The sequence below is a fragment of the Dipodomys merriami genome, unplaced genomic scaffold (assembly GCF_024711535.1).
Source record: "Dipodomys merriami isolate MVZ:Mamm:240054 unplaced genomic scaffold, mDipMer1.0.p SCAF_57, whole genome shotgun sequence".
NCBI lineage: Eukaryota > Metazoa > Chordata > Mammalia > Rodentia > Heteromyidae > Dipodomys > Dipodomys merriami.
In genome coordinates, this window is record NW_027206146.1 from 7,757,353 (window position 1) to 7,774,658 (window position 17,306).

General features: G+C 48.5%; 1 protein-coding gene across 1 annotated transcript in view; it reads left to right on the plus strand.

Annotated features, from left to right (window-relative positions):
• Window positions 1-6,321: 6,321 nt before the first annotated feature.
• The window catches only part of LOC138812879 (zinc finger CCCH domain-containing protein 4), a 32,898-nt gene continuing 21,913 nt past the window's right edge, over window positions 6,322-17,306 (plus strand). The window contains exon 1 of the mRNA XM_070001121.1: window positions 6,322-7,104. Within this exon, the coding sequence (XP_069857222.1) occupies window positions 6,941-7,104 (164 nt within the window). The 5' untranslated portion in view covers window positions 6,322-6,940. The remainder of the gene's footprint in view (window positions 7,105-17,306) is intronic.

The window sequence follows — 17,306 nt, forward strand, 5'->3', positions numbered from 1 at the left end:
GCGCCGGGGCGGAGTTTGCGCCTGCGCGAGAGAACGGGCCTGCGCAGTGCGTCCAGCGCGGTTTGCCCGCGAATCACGTGGTGTCGAGGGCGGGCTGTGGACTGCCAATCACCAGAGGAAGGCTCTAATAGGCGGGCAGAAAATAAAGCGTCGGCCTTCTGACCGCAGGCCCACGTGGACACCGAGTTAGCTTTTAATTCTGTGAGTTTGGATCGCTCAGGAAAGAATTTAGGCTGGAAGGTGTTTGAATAAAGTGGGCGAGGCCATTTTATTGACCTGTTTGCTTCAGTAGATACGAGTTGCTATTGAAGAAAACATAAAATCGAAGGTTTCTCTCTGGGAGAAAGATTGGTTTTCACACCCGTGAAACTGGAGTGCTAGCCCTGTACAGAAAAAAAGAAAAAAAAAAGCCGGGTGCTGGTGGCTCACGCCTGTAATCCTAGCTACTCAGGAGGCTGAGATCTGACAAAACCGACCGACAAAAAAAAAAAAAAAAAGACTGCCGGACAGCATCCAGACCCTGATTGTTCAGGCTCCAGGACTGGCACCAATAAAAAAAAAAGGGGGGGGGGGCTGTAAGACACTTTTTCAATTGCTTTTTATTGTTGTTGTTAGTTGTGGGGCTTGAACTCTGGGCCTGGGCGCTGTCCCTCAGCTCTTCAGCTCAAGGCGAGCCCTCTACCACTTGAGCCACAGCACCACATCCGGTTTTCTGGTGATTTATTGGAGATAAAAGTCTCATGGACTTTCCTGCCCAGGCTGGCTTTGAACCGTGATCCTCAGATCTCAGCCTCCTGAGTAGCTAGGATTGCAGACATGAGCCACCAGTGCCCAGCTCCTCTTTTTCTTTTTGAAGAGTATTAGTTTAAACTTCGATCTTCACATGTGCTATATAGGTACTCCATCACTTGAGGGACATCCTGTCCTTTTTTTTTTGTTTCAATTTTTCAGGTAAGGGGGCTAGGAAGTTGGCTCAGTGGTAGAGCGCTTGCTTTGCATGCATGAGGCTCTGGGTTCAATTCCTCAACCACATAAGCAGAAAAAGCCAGAAGTGGCTCTGTGGCTCATGCGGTAGAGTCTAGCTTTGAGCTGAAGAGCTGAGGGACAGTGCCCAGGCCCAGAGTTCAGGCCCCACAACTGGACCAAAAAAAAAAACAAAAAACAATTTTTCAGGTAAGGTCTTTAGAACCTGGTAGTCTGAATTGTGATTTTTCTCTATTTAAGCTTCCTGTGCAGCTGGAAGAGAGTCAAGAGCCACTGTAACTTTTACTGGTTGAAATGGGAATCTCAGTGTAAGGTTTGCCCAGGGAAGGCAGTACAGACTCCTCCCACCTCTTGGCTGAGTCTCTCTGCCCAGTACCAGTGTCACTTAGGTAACTGGCACACCAGGAGGCAGTCACCTCCCCTTCCTGTGAAGTCACATCTCCCATCAGACTAAGGAAGTGTCCCAGGCCCTGAGGTCACATCTGCATCTAGTGTGACCACACCTTCCCTTGCCCTTCTCCCCCACAGCTTCCCTACTTAAACCCTGGTGGGACCTCAGCCCCTCCCCTTTCAGCCAAGCCTCTCCATCTCCACCTCGCATGACTGGGGCAGGCAGTTTGGAATAAACTTCTCTTCTACCTTGAGTATCTAGTGGTGTTCTCTTTATCAGCTACCTAATTAAACCTACCTACTTTACCTAATACTCATAAACTTTATAACTGGACTGGACTCAAACTTCTGGCCTCTTAATCTCCAATTCCGGGTATCTGAACTTACACTTACAGGCATGAGGCACTTGCACCCAGCTTCATTCTCATCTTAATTTGTTTCTTCTGAATAGGACTATATACACTTGGGGAAGTTTCAAGAGGTTAACTGGAGTCTGGTGCTTGTGGTTCACACCCATAATGCTCCTAGATACTTTGGAGGGTGAGACTGGATAATTAAGGTTCAAAGCCAGCCCAGGCAGGACTGTCTGAGACAATTATCTCCAATTAACACACTCTCAAAAGCGACAAGTGGAGCTGTATTCCAAGAGATAGAGAGAAAAAGCCTTGAGAGGAAAAAGCTAAGGGACCGTGCCCACATTCCCAGGACAGATTACTGTTCCCCTGGGAACCAGTTGACAACTAAAAACCCCTATTAATTTCTCATAATAATTTCCAAAATGCCCTGCAGGGGGCGACATTATCTCTTTCTGAACCACGTACACCAACCATTCATCCATTGTCTAGCCTGGAGTTCCTTACCTCCCACTGTGGGGATAAACCTAGCAGAAAGGAAGAAAAGGAAAAGCTTTTGGGCTATTGGAATCCACTCAGTAGAATGCCTCTCTGACAAATGGTCTCCTTTTCTCTGCAAGTACCGGTGACAGTGGTGCCAAAATTATTTTTCTTCTCAATGGACTATCTTCTTACTAAAGAACTTTTCTTTCTTTCTTTCTTTCTGTCGGTTGTAGTGCCTAAACACTGGGCCTGGGTGCTATCCCTCAGCTCTTCAGCTCAAGGCTAGTGCTCTACCACTTGAGCTACAGTGTCACTTATGGTTTTTTCTGCTTATGTGGTGCTGAGGACCCAGGGTCTCATGCATGCTAGGCAAGCACTCTACCACTGAGCCACCTTCCCAGCCCCTAAAGAACTTTTCTTGTACAGAACAAAGAAACCACCCAAGGGCCACTGAAAACTAGGAAAAAAGTGTTGTTGTTTTTTTTGCCAGTTGTGGGGCTTGAACTCTGGACTTGGGCTCTATCCTTCAGCTCTTCAGCTCAAGGGTAGTGCTCTACCACTTGGGCCACAGCACCACTTCTGCCTTTTCTGCTTATGTGGTGCTTAGGAATCAAACACAAGGCCTCATGCATGCAAGGCAAGCACTCTACCATTGAGCCACCTTCCCAGCCCTGTTTTGTTTTTGATACAGGGTTCTACTTTGTAGCCCAGTGTGGCTTCAGACTTGGGATCTTCCTGCCTCAGCCTCCCAAACACTGTGCTAGGCCAGGACCCAAAGTGTCTTTCACTAAAGTAATACTGTATCAAGAGTAATATATACATATATATATATATAAATAAAATTTGTAGAATTTTTGTTGTTGTTGTTGGTCCTAGGGCTTGAACTCTGTGCCTGGGCACTGCCCCTCAGCTCTTCAGCTCAAGGTGAGTGCTCTACCACTTGAGCCACAGCACCCTTTCCCATTTTCTGGTGGTTTATTGGAGATGAGTCTCACAGACTTTTCCTGCCCAGCTGGCTTTGAACTGCCATCCTGAGGTCTCAGCCTCCTGAGCAGCTAGGATTACAGGTGTGAGCCACCAGTGCCCAGCTCTTAAGAATTTTTAAAAGTTCAATCTTTAAACAGCATGAAAAGACTGAAGAAAGGAAAGGGAGGAGGAAGACAGCCTGGCACAGTGTAGCACCTACTATGGAGGCTAAGGCAGAAGGATTACCAGGAGCTTTTTTGGTGGTGTCATCATCGTCATGGGGCTTGAACTTCAGGCTGGATACTTTCCCTGAGCACTTTTTGCTCAAGACTAGTGGTCAACCACTTTGAGCCACAGTGCCAGACCACTTCAGATTTTCTGGTGGTTAATTGGAGATAAGAAACTCACAGTTTCCTGCTTGGACTGGCTTTGAACTGTGAGCCTTACATCTCAGTATCCAAAGTAGCTAGGATTACAGGTGTGAGCCACCAATGCCTGGCTACCTGAGGGTTTGAGGCAAAAAAAAAAAAGAAAAAAAGACTAGGATCGTGTATGAAGTAGTAGATGTTAGCATTATCTCTATGTCCAGTCCTCAGCTCCACCCAGACCTGAGCTCCTCCCTGCCTGAGAGTTCTCAGGATACAGCTGGCCACTTTCTGTCTCCAATACATACCTACCTGTGGGATGCTACTACCTCAAGGGATACCCACCTGGATAGGGGCAGATGCCATATTGCTCCCTCTTCTGGGGTAGATATGGCCTCTCTAATAAACCTTATAATAATCTTTCTCCTGTGCCTGCCTGCCCTTGTGTGGTCGTCCCCTGGGATGGTCGTGATGGATCCTAGCAGTGGAGCTCCTGCCTAGAAAACATCAGGTCTTCAGTTTAAAGCCCAGAACCACCAGAGTAAAAATAAAATAAACTCAGTGTGGTAAGCACACACTTGTAATCCCAGCACTTAGAAGATTGAGGCAGGAGAATCATAAATTGGAAGTAGTTAGCCTGACCTCACAGTGAGGATCCAGTCTCAAAAAGGGCTAACAAGGAAAACAAAAACAAAAACGGACAGCTACTCTCCCAAGTGGTCTAGGTAGCCGGTGTTAATTCATCTATAACAAAAAATAGTGGGTCAGAAACTCAAGATGCCTGGAGGGAACACAGCAACCCTCCTATTTACACATGACCCACTCAGGTGTTTGTTTTTTGGCTTGAACTTGGGCCTGAGGCACTGTTTTTAAGTTCTTTTTGCTTAAGGCTAGTGTTTCACCACTTTCAGTTTTCTGGTGGTTCACTGGAGATAAGACTTTCATTCCTGGGCTGTCTTCAACAAACCACGATCCTCCGATCTTGGCCTCCTGAGTACCTAGGATTACAGGTGTGAGCCACCAGAGTCCAGCTCATTCTAGTGTTTTTCCTTTCTCTCCCCACGATCCTGCACTATTAGCTCTTGGTGAGGTTTTGGACAACTTAATTATAAGCCGTTTCCAACATTTTAACTCCAATATTGCAAACATAAGGTTCTTTGTAGACCAGTTGGAAGGCTTACTCAAATAAGCACTAGGAAGACACCCTGGTTAAAGATTAAGAGACTTATAATCAAACTCTTCAGCTGTTTGAACTGTCTTAGACACGAGTTTTCCGGAAGTTTGGTGGCAACAAAGTTTAAGCATTTTTATCAGAAATATTACAAGTATGTTTTTATTTCTTCCCTCAAGAAGTATGTACATTACAGCCCCTTACAACTTGTGTGTCTCATTGGTTTGGGACTTCCTCTCTTCTCACCCCTCCCCCCCCCAGTTTAGATCAAGACCCACCAGGAGGTCACCCAGCCCATTTCCAGACTTCCCCTTCATGCCCAAGTTTTCTTTTTTCCTGGAACTTGGGTGTTCCCAGCCCTCATGTGGGTCGGAAATAAACAATTTGCTTGGCATAGATTTTTTAAGCTATATTTTTATTATCTATAAGTAGTTGTACAAACGGGTTGCAAGTGAACCTGTTTCTGAATAGGACGCGTCTTGATCAGTATCATCCTTTGCTGTACACAGATTTGAACCATTTTGCTAGGGGGCAATGAAGTACCAACCTTGACTCTTAAAACTTCCTCTACTAGGGGAAAGGTTAAGTGGGAGAAAAATGAGGGAGGGGGCGACAAGTTCGACAAGCAATGTACTCACTACATAAAATTAAGGGGAAAAACCCCCACTAAAATTTGCTTTACCAGAACCTTGAGCTAGTTCAGACTCCAGCCCGTCTGGACCTACAAAGTTGGAACATCAACTCCTTTTAGATCGGTAGGGGAGAGTTAAGAAGATCTTGTTTGTACCGCGGTTTAGGAAGCGAAATCTCGGTTCCCACTTGGAGGAGACCAGCAGGCCCCGCCCCATTTTCCCCACGGGTGACGTCACCGGGCGAGTTACCTAGTGACGTCATCTCCGGCCCGCCTCTGCTCCAGCCCCTCTACGGAAACCTCCGACTCCAGGGACCTGATCTCCAGCTTTCGGTTAATTATTTTTCCCCCCTCCCTCCCACTCTCCCACCTAAAACTTTGGGCTCTTCCCGCCTTCCTTCAAGCTAGCAGTTTTCGGTTCTCCCGCGCTTGCTCTCCGCCGAGTTCCCCGAAGTCATTGTAGGCGCAGTGAACGATGGCCTGGGCCGGCCCGCCCGTGCAGCTCACTCTCGCTGAGTCCCTCTCACCCCGGCTCGTGCTCTTCCGGCTACTTCCGCCTCCTGCGGCCCAGGGCTGCGCCCTCTTCGGCTATTTCCGGAGTATTTCAGTTCGGGGGAGGGGCGGCCCTGTTTTCTTAGGCTACTCACGGCTCCCCCATCCTTCTTGTCTTTCCTACTCCCACCGCCCAGCAGCACTTTGGTTCTTTCCACCCCTACCCCACCCTTCGGTCTCACGTGCCTCGGTGGCTCCCCTCCCTTTCCCCCCCCTCCCCCCTGCTTCGGCTCTTCCCGGCTGCTCAGCGGCTTCCGGCTTTTTCCGCCGCCCTTCGGCTGCTTCCGGTTCCTCCAGGCGCGCCCCCCCCCCGTGAGGCTTTCGGCTGTTTCCGCCGGCGTCCGGCCCCCTCGGGATCACGTGACCCCTCCCGCCTCTCCGCCGCCTCCCCCTTCGCCCTTCCTCCTGTCTCAGCCTCTCGGCTTGTGCTGGCCCTGCCGCCATTTTGTGTGAATTCCTGACCGCGGCGGGGCCGGACAGCTTGGGCACCTAAGGCAGACAGATAGAGACAGTCGGCCCGTCTTCGCGGCCCGTTCCCCTCTCTCCCCCTGAAATCTTTTTATTTTTATTTTTTTAGACCTCTCTTCCTCCGGCTGGTTCTCTCCCCCCGCCTCCCCCCCTTTCCCCTTCGCTTTTGCTCCATGGCGCGCGGCCCGCGCTCATTACACCCAACCACCTACTAGTGTCCCAGTTTCCCTCCCCGGACTTCCGGGGCCCGCAGGCGTGCCTGTGTGTGTGTGCGTGTGTGAGTGTCGAGCGGGGCTCCCGCCCCACGAGGGTCCCGCGCCCGGGAACGAGTGTCCGCCGGGGGCGGGCAGCGGAGAAAGCAGGCGGCGAGCGGCCCGCCGGGGCCTAGGCCGCGCGGCCTACGCGGAGGTCGGCGCCAAGGTGATTCGGAAACCGCAAAGAGAAAGAAAAAAAAAGGAAATAATAATAATAATAGTAATAATACGGCCCGTTGCCGTCCGGAGCCCCAGTGTGCCCCTCCCGCCACGCCCAAGCAGTCCTTTTTCGTGCATTAACATCCCCTCCCCCCCAAGGAACGATGGAGGCCGCGCCCGGGACCCCCCCGCCGCCGCCATCAGAGTCGCCGCCGCCGCCATCGCCACCGCCGCCGCCATCAACGCCTTCGCCTCCTCCGTGTTCCCCCGAAGCCCGCCCGGCCACCCCGCACCTCCTCCACCACTGCCTCCCGCTCCCTGACGACAGGTCAGGCCCCCGGCCGGGCCGGGACGGCGTCCCCGGGGGGAGGAGGAGGAGGAGGAAGGGGGGCGGCCGCCATGTTGGGCCGGGCCGCGGAGGAGGAGGAGGAGGAGGAAGGGCGGGGTCGGTGGGTGTCTCTCGCTCGCTCGCTCTCTCGCTCTTTCTCGCTTGCTTTCTCTCCCGGCCTCATGCGTTTCCCCCCCCTCGCGGCGCTCGCCCGCTCTCCCTCGCTCTCGCTCTGTCTTTTTTGGGCGCCATGCTGAGGGGAAGGTGAGGAGGCGCCCCCCGGACCCCCCGCGCTCGCCCGTCCGCCCTGGGGAGGGGGCGCCGGGGGAGGGGGCTGCGGAGGCCCACGGGGGTCCCGGCCGCCCCTGCGCCCGGACCCGGCCGCCGCCGACCCGCCTGCCCGCCGCGCCTGGCTTCGGGGAAGGGACTGGGGGAGGGGCCCCCGGACCCTGTTTTGGGGTGATCTCGAGCAGCAGCCCCCGCTCTCTTAGGGGGTGTGGAGTGTGTGTGGGGGTCCCCCCGCCCCTGGCAGTATCCTTTCTCCTGGGGGGAGGTGTGCCCTGCTTCTAATCGGAGAAGTAGTTGAGTTTTTTTTTTTTTTTTAGGAGACAAAAAGTGGGGGTTCGCTCAGCCTTTCCTCTGCCCTCGCCGGGGAGGGGGAGGGAAGAGCCTCAGAAGATGGGGCTCCGAGGCACTCTTTTTTTTCCCTTTTTCTTTTTGGCGGGAGGTGTTAACTAGGTTCACCCTAGAAGGTAGAATGGTGGAGGGGGTTCCATCTTTAGCCCTTCTGATGGACGAAGCCCCTTGTCTCTTTGGGGGTGGGGGAAGCATACCCTTCCCCACGTTTTTCCTTAGGAGAGACGGGGTTCTCTTGGTTTTCGTAGGTAGGTGACCGCGCGGGATGGCCTTCCCCCACGCTGCCCCCCCCCGACTTAGTTTCTGCGGGGTGAGGTCTGGTTTCCTTGCCTTACAGGGAAGAGGAATGTGCGCCCCTCCCCATGTCTCCTGGGGTTCGCCCCTTTCGGGGTAAGAAGGGGCGCCATCCCTTTCTTAGTGATTTGGCAGAGCGTGAAAGGGGGCGCCTCCTGCCCTTTTATTAAGTGCGAAATGGATTCTCCCCACGCCCTTCTTGGCGGGCGATAATGGGGCCAACCCGGCACGTTCCCGGATGAAATTGGAGGCCCTTGTTTCCCCTGCTAGAACAGAAGATTTTGGGGGGTGCAAGGCTCGCCCAGCTCTTCCTGGTAGGGCAGAGGAAGTGGTGGCCGGAGAGGGTTTGAAAGTGCAAGGTGGGTTTCGGCCGGCAGGCAGGAAAGGCAGTCTTGAAGGGAGTGGGGGCTGGGAGGGGAAGAGAAGGCGCTGGACAGATGGCTGCTGCCCTGGCCCAGCCTGTCCCCCCAGCCCACTCACCCTTAGATTGGGGGGGGTGTCTCAACCAGGGTTCTCCTCTTTGCTCCACAGCCCCTTCTCCCCCACCCCCACCTCCCTTTTCCCCTTTCTCCTTCACAGACCATACTTTGCCTTTTAAAAGAAATGCCACCCACATTCAGAGACACAGGTGCAGCGGTTTGGTGAGCTTTACAAAAAAAAATTTTTTTTTCTGTTTTGTTTTAATTAAATGTATCGTCCTGGGAATCGCAGCCCTATGCAGCCTGAATCCAGATCAAGGAAATAAACAGATTAGCAAAGGTCTGTTCGCTAAGCCCATGTTGGGCAGGTGCATTACTCAAAAGGTGCTTACACGCTTTATTCGACCTCTAAGGAGTTCTCTTATGTCAGAAGTGTATGTCTTACAATGGGTTGGGATGGTAAGTAGCCTCTTTTATTGAGTAATTCAGTTATCTCCCTCTTTTTGTCCATTTCCTGCCTGCTTCCCTCCTCGCCTTTAGACCAAAATGATACTTGAGAGAGTGAATTTATATGTTCAAATCAGGATTCTAACCCTGTTGAGCCCTTTTAGACTTGCACATCCTTGCAATGTTTAATTTTTAAAATTGATGTACACAGTTTGCTCAAAAAAAAAGTGTTACTGTAACATGACAAAAGTCCCCTGTGTTTTCAGACCCTCTTTCCATATCAATCCATTGCTTTGTCTCCAGCCTTCATCTTTGAGGAAAGTGGGTACTTCAGGTCCATGTGTAGGAGACAATCTGACTGAATTTGGTTTATGATACCTACATTCAAGTTAAAAGTCTCCCCCCCCCAAAAAAAAAAGGTGGTTCAAATAGATCCAACTTCTTCCTTTTACTCCAATGTCTAATGGTGATGGACGTTTAAATTGAGCAAGTCATTTGTAAAGTACTGTTTTAAGCACAAAAATCTGTAAACTGTCAAGCCCCAGTCTGCCTGCCTGTCTCCACTGTTCTTTGTTCGGAAGCACATGCCCAACCCAGACCATGAGAAGTTGATACAAATGTGTTACACGCCCAGTCATGTTGGGGACAACACCTGCAGTCCCCAGCACTCCATCCTACATGTACAAAGAAAAAAAAAACAACAAAAATGACTTGCAGAACCAAACATTGTACTTCTGATGTGTTTTACAAGCATAAGTTTTATCGTTTAAAAGACAAAAAACACGTTGAAGTTCCCCTTTCCTCTGGCCTACTTTTGATCCCTGACATACTTTGTTAGAGAAGTCTTTTCTAACACATTGCCCTGGTCCTCTCCAAAAGACCCTGCTTGCTTTTTTTTTTTTTTCCTTCCATTCTCAGGACAAACTATGCTCACTTACACTTTAATGAGGAAACCTGCAAACTGCAGAACTTGTTTCGTTCTTCCTCATAAAATGGTCACAACTGCCAGGCAGTGGCGGTCTTAAGTGTATAAGATCAGTTGTTTGAGGAGGAAGTTTCTGGAACATACCATATCCTGCAAAGAAAGAAAAAAGTCTGAAGCACAAATCTAACACAATACAGTGCACTGGGTCAGCGGAACAGGAGTTGTCCCATTCTTTGTAAATTTCATACTCTGGGAGCTGAGAGCCAAAACTGAATAGTAACTGATGATCCAAGTTTTTAGAGGTACTTCATTGTAGAAAAATGCTTAATAAGTCCAAAACTTTTTCTAAACCAGTTTGCTGAATTTGAAACTATCTCTTCCAATGGTTAAAAAGCTCTCAGGCTAAACCACACAAAGGTTTATTTATTTATTTATTTTTTGTTTTTGTACTCAGGAATCTCATCTGTCAAGTCCAAAAAGCCCCAGTAGTTAAACTTGCATTTTGGTAATCTTTCATTTTGAAATGTCACAGTATTACTTTTTTTTTTTTTTTTGGTAAACCCCCTAAACTGATGTACTAATGTTAATTAAAAATGAAATTAATGGATGTTGCAAAAGAAAAACAAAAACAAAAGGGTGTCACTCAGAATCCCTGATTTAAGAGCAAATCTTAGATACCTGTAACCTTTTAAGTTTTTGTTTTCTCTGGGTGCAAGTTCTAATTTATATGAAAGTAAATCAAAATCTCCCAGTAGAAACAGTTGTGAACAGGAAAATATAGATAGCATTATACCCTTTGTTTTTTATTCCCTTCAAATTTACTCTTCCAAGGAGGGTGGGGAAGAGTCTCCTAAAGGTTTTTCCATTACCAGTCTGATAGGCCTTGGATTTGCTTTGAAGGTTTACATTTTTGATTCTTGACAAGCCAGAATTGTCTTGAAGTAGAAGTAGCTGTTTGAAGCATTATTCCTTTTGCTTTTGTCTTAGTCCAAGGGAAAATAGTTTTGCACATGTGGAAACCAGGCTTTTCTGGCCATTTATTGCTGGCATGTTAGAGATGAGCATGTGACCCTTAACATTTGTAGATTGACACAACTGAGTGGAGAACAGTTTCATACTGGTCCTTGCTAGTCATCTAGCACTTAATAAAAGCCTCCACCTCTTAGATCTTTTCCCTTCCCTCATGGGAAAGGGTTGCCTTAAGTTCTTCATTTTCTTTGTGCTTTTTTTGTGACTATCAGAGTCCCTAGAAACATCTCTTCATAGATGCCAGATCCGGTTACCGTTACAGCAAATACCTCTGTGGCAAAAAAAAAAAAAAAAACTACTAATGAAATCTTTCAAGTCTCTGTGGGTAGTTTCAAAAATCAAACCATATTCCAAAGAACCTAATTGTGGCCCCTGTGGACAGTGTCTTCCAGCTCCGAGCCCTTGGTTCTGACCCACTTGGGGAGGTAGAGTGACGCAGCACACCATCAATGAGATGATGGCTGAGTTAGCTTGTGCCTTGTTACCCTAGGAGGAAGCAGAAAGCTTTGAGCTTTCTGGCAGCTGGGATTTGCTAAGCCTTGAATTCAAGGACCCATTAGGAACATTCTGCTCATTGGCAGAGGGGATCCTATCTTGGTGATTTGATACGATTAATGTGAAATGGACCAGATGAAAAGCTACTAGTTGGGTGGCAGATAAAGTTTGTCCCAGATCTCTTGGCCTAGTCTACATTGCAGAGCTCATTCGCTTTTTGGTAGTGTCAGTAGAGAGTATAAAGTCTTTTGTGTTGGTTTAGCAATAATTTGTGGCAGGTGGATGGCTTTTAAGATTTCTGGCATCTGGCCATTGAGATGGCCCTTAATCAGTTGGTGACAAGAATGAAGACACAGCCTCTTGCTTGGTGCTAGATTCAGGTGCATTCTGTCCTCATTTTCCATTGGCAGAACACAGGATGCTTGCTGGGAACATAGTTTGCTTTTCCTGGCTAAATTGCTCTGAATAGAGGATCTTGTATTTTCTGCCTTGCTGCATCTGTGTGAATTGGTGACTCAGCTCGGTTTGTCAGGCAAGTGGTGACATCTTTTTGAACATGGGTGGCAACAGAATGTAAAGAAGAAGTGTGGATTTTGGAGCCAGATTGGACTGTTCAGGCTCGTCTCACCCAGCTGCCAGTGGTGGGGTGGGGTGGGGCCAAGCATAATGGCTACTTTGCAGGGTCATTGTGGTCAAATGGGTATTGCAGGACACCCACACAATGCCTGGCATTCAGTGGATCCAGCCCCGCTAGGGAGAAATTCTAAATAGAATTTTTACAGTCTGCTGTGTAAACAGAAGTAAGAATAGCATCTGTGTTTTTGAAGGAAGTCCACTTCTCTCTCACATCTGGGGGTGTGGCCAGTTGCTTTAATTGCTAGGAATCGATTGGGTTGAAAGTAAATGGAAGCCATCTTCAGGCATTTCTTGCTGCTCAGTGGCCTTCTTCTAGAAGCTGAAATGAGCTGATGCCATGGTACCATTATGAGTTCATCTCTGCGGTTAGGAATGTGAGTCAGATCTAGAGCTTTATCCCACTGCTAACTAGTCCTGAACCTTCCTGGATTTCTGAGAGCAAGGTCTGTCCCGGCTGGCTCAGCAAGTGCCACCAGTTTAGAATAGGCTGAGTCAGATAAGGTTCTGTGCATCCGGCAGCCAGCCTTCTCTGGAGCTTTTCTTTTGTCTGTGTGTATGTGTGATTTTTGTTTTCTTCTTGTTTTATTTGTTACAAGGTCTCCCTAGTTAGCCCAGGCTGGTTATGAATTAATCCTTTCATTCTACTGATCTGGACCATCACACTCAGCTATGTTGTGGGCTTGGCAGAAATGTTTCACGGAGTGCAAGGGACCTTCTCTCTGGAGAACTGTATTTAGAATTGGGCTGTAAGTTGTTCCCGTTTAGCAGCCCTTGAGTTTCCTTTTTCTCTGACCCACTTCTGCAGTTTCTGACCTCCAGAAATGGTGGCTGCTGCAGTGGCTCATTTGTTTCCAGCTGCAGAGTCCATTCCTGAAAAACCCTTTGTGGGGTTAGGCTTAGTAGCCTGGTCACAGGCAGAGTCATCAGGACTAGTGGAGCACTTGGCTCCCTTGGCCCGGTTGTGTTTGTCTCGTGATCCGAGAACTGGAAGCATAGATTCCATGGCCAGAAAGCAGGGAGCTGTCCAGACATTTCCCCTGGGGGTTGCCTCCACTGGCCGAGTTCTGGGCAGTTGGCAAACGTATTGTGATTCCTGCTAAGTCAGTATCCTTTGTGTGTAGAGATGACAGTGCCACCTCCACTGGTGCACTGTTGGGAAGGGCAAAGAGCCCTGCTAAGTGCTTTTCACAACCACTCATTGAACCTCAGTATTTGCTGAGAAAGGAAAACAGAAAGGTGACCTCACTTGTGCTGGGTCACAGAGCTCATGTGCTGGAGGCAGGCTGTACCCAGACCATCCCTGTGCCCTGGGTCACAGAGCTCGTGTGCTGGAAAGCAGGCTATCTCCAGACCATCCCCATGCCATGGGGTTGCTGTATTACTTTTCATACTGCAGGGTGCAGTTATTAGTGGGATAGGAAGCCTATTGATTGATTGCTCTCCACATTTGAAAAAAAAATCAAAAGAATGAGGATACAAAAGGCAAAATGTAGTTATATGTGTCTTTTTAAACTGGTTTGAGAGAAAAGTAAAGAATATGGGTCCAGGTCTAAGAGTTTGGAAGCCACAGCACGTAAGATATGAGTCAGGACATTTCGGCCAGTTGTATGTACTGGGCCTGATTTTTGTAGGTTCATTGGCATATAACCACGCCCATTCATTTATATCCTCAGTGGCAGATGGCAGAGTTGAGCACTTGGGACAGAAGCCATGTGACCTGTAAAGCCCCTAGAAAGAGTGTGCTGGCCTCTGTGCTAGTCTGCTGTATCTGCACAGTGCAGTCCTCTTTCTCTGGGCGGGGAGGGAGTGGGGGAATCCAGGCATCATAGAACGCCCTTGCAGAGGGCAGGTGTGCCGTGTTCACCACGTCCAGTTGAGAGCAGTTCACTTTTCTGTGTTCTACGCCTTCTAGTGAATGTAGTAGCCCAGACTTTGAAATTGCATCCCAAGTGTATGCAATTTCCAATTACTAGAAGAAACTGGGGGCTCCCAGAGGCCTGGTGTGGTAGTGGACCACATCTCTGCTGTGGACCCATCAAAGGAGCTGGGCCCAGGTTAGTGTCACTTGGTTAAATGGCTTGGATAATTGCCCTTTTTCATTTTCCTAATACATCTTGGCTTAGGTTTCCTTGGGATTCCAGGCAGGCCCTGCCAGCCACGTGGAGCCACAGAGTAATCACAGAAATTCAGACCCATGGGTGACACAGGCAGCTGCCTCCTGGGCCAGAGCCACTTTCATCTGTCTGTCCAGTCTGGGCAGCTTAACTCTGGCCAATCAGGAAGCTCCAGATCCATATTTGGAGAATGAGTTTGTGACTACACCCCTTCCCCAGAGCCTCAGCACTTTTAACCATTTGCTTTACCCCAGGTCTCTTAAGAGGAAAATAATTATACTTTGTTTTGAGAATTCATATGCCAAGAGAAACTTGGGTCTGAGAATTGCCTTGCTTTTGAATGTGACTTGTTTTGGAATTGTGGGAGTGGGAGTTGTGGGAGTGAAGAAAAAGCTACTTGGACAAGAAATTGGCAACTTTATGTCAGCCAGGTTGCTTTTTCTTCTTCTTCCTTGGTCAGTCAGCCTTTTGAAGCTGCTGATGAAGTTTGTGTTTTTAACCCCCATTTCCTTATAGGATTTTTGAATTAGAGGAATTTAGATTTGTATTGCTTGCCTGCTTTGATGTTCTATTCTTTCCATCTTTAATTTATATATATTTTTTTTATAGTCTTGCTATGCAAGCCCAGCCCAGCTGTCTTGGATTTATGGTCAGGAGGTCACAAATTACCTCCTAAGAATTGTCTTATGTGTACCACCATGACTGTTGTACATTACCTTTTGCTGTAAGATGAGTCCTGTTTAGGTTATTGCTATGACTCATTACATCTTTCTGTGCACCTGTTATTCCCTAGATTGTTGAAATGTCCTTCCTCGTATTTTTTTTAATTGTTGTTGCGGTACTGGGATTTTGAATTTAGAGCCTTGTTGATGCCAGGCAAGAGCTCTACCACTTGAGCTATGCTTTTTCAGATACAATTTCATGCTTTTGCCTGCACTGGCACTACCACATCCAGATTGTTTATGACATAAAGGCTTGCTAATTTGTGACTAGCTAGAACCATGATCCTGCTTACCCCTCCTGAGTAGCTGGGATGGCAGATGTGTGCTTGGCCTATTTATTTTTGTGCCAGTCCCAGGGCTTGAATTTGGGAGCTTGGGTACTATCCCTGAGCTCTTCTTTGCTCGAGGCTGGTGCTCTACCACTTAAGCCACAGTTTCACCCACTTCCAGCTTTTTGAATAGTTTATTGGAGATAAGAGCCACACAGATGTTGCTTCCAGCACTGGTTTTGAACTGTGATTCTCAGATCTCAGCCTCCTGAGTAGTTAGGATTATAAGGCATGAGCAACTGCTGCCTGGCCCACCTCCCTCGTATAGACCAAGTCCTAGATCTCATTTCATTTTACCCTAAATCTTTTAGTATGACTGTTGTAATAGAAGGATTTTTTGGGGGGCAGGGGTGGGAGGGTGGTCATGGTGCCTGAACTCTGGGCCTGGGTGCTGTTCCTCAGCTCTTCAGTTCAAGGCTAGCACTCTACTCCTTGGACCACAGTGCCACTTCCGGATTTTTCTGCTTATGTGGTGCTGAGGAATTGAACCCAGGGCCTCATGCATGCAAGGCAAGCACTCTACCACTGAGCACCATCCCAGCCCCCAGAAGGATTTTTTTTTTGTGGGTTGTGGGGCTTGACCTCTGGGCTTGGGCACTGTCCCTGCGCTCTTCAGCTCAAGGCGAGAGCTCTACTGTTTGAGCCACAGTGCCACGTCCTGTTTTCTAGTGGTTTATTGGACATAAGAGTCTCACGGACTTTCCTGCCCGGAATGCCTTTGAACCTTGATCCTCAGATCTCAGCCTCCTGAGTAGCTAGGATTACATACGTGAGCCACCAGCGCCCAGCTCAGGAGGATTTTTTTTGGGGGGGGGGTTGGGTCCAGTCGTGGGCCTGAACTCTGGGCCTGGGCACTGTCCCTCAGCTCTTCACCTCAAGGCTAGCGCTCTACCACTTGAGCCACAGCGCCACTTCCGGCTTTTTTTTTCTGCATATATGGTGCTGAGGAATCGAACCCAGGGCCTCATGCATGCAAGGCAAGCGCTCTACCACTGAGCTACCTTCCTAGCCCAGAAGGATCTTTTTTAAAGGGTTATACTGTGTGTTTGTATATATTCATATGTGTGCATGTATACATATTTATGTATAAATGTGTTTGTGTATATATATATGTATATATATGACCAGAAGACCACCATGGTTCCTAGTAAAATTAACAATAAGCTGTTGATGTCTCAGATACCCATTGTGGTTCAGATTGTTCCCAATCCCTTGTGTGTCACCTGTTACAGGCTTGGATCCAGGTGCCCATCATTCATGGCCAGGTTGCTCAGACCGAAGGGAAGGTTATAGGGTGCTGTTGAGTGAGCTTCTCTTCTCCCATGCTTGGTTTGTGCCTGCCACGGCTGGGCTGTTCACCATGATGTGGGTATGTTGCCATGGAAATGGTGCAACATCACAGAGCGGGTTGTGACCACCCATGAGAACCCTGATGGGTTGAGGCAGAGCCCATTCGCTCTTGATTTCTGGTTGATGAACTTGGTAGTAAGGACACTGAAAAACATGTGACCCAGAGGTGTATTTCAAGAATTTCCTGGCTCTGAAAAGCCCTCATTGAGGTCCCCTCCCTGTGGGGGCCTTAGGCAACCAGCCCCAGCCAGTCTAAAGGAAAGGCCTGTGTCTGTGCCTTCGCTCCTAGTGATTGGCCGTCCTGCAGGGTCGGCTTGCTATCCTGGACTTCTGCACTTAGGCTGCTGGTTAAGCATTTGAGGAGGTGGAGCCTCCTTGTAATTTTTGTAATTTTGTCCCTAGTTAATGGGTCATTCAGAGCCTACCCAGGCAATTTGTTTAGTCTGGGCAGTTAATGATTATAACCCCGACCTTCACATTAACCTAGCCGCCTCATGATCTTCAGGTAATAGCCACTGTTGAGCGAGTTTCCATTTTTTTTTCTTGGTTATGCATCTTCTCTCTTTTTTCTTTTTCTTTTTTCCTCTGTAAACCAGGTAGAGCCACAAGCTGTTGGCCCTTTTCAACTTCATCCAACCTCCATTCTGCCATCTTTATTCTCATAAGGAGACACCGTCCCTTTGTCCTGGCTCTCAGTTCTGGGTCTCATCTGCTTAGCCACTCTGATGCTTTTTGGTACCATATAGGTTAGAGCCCAGGAAGGGGAGATGTGGGTTTTGTCAGGTTTTGTTTTGTTGGTGGTACCA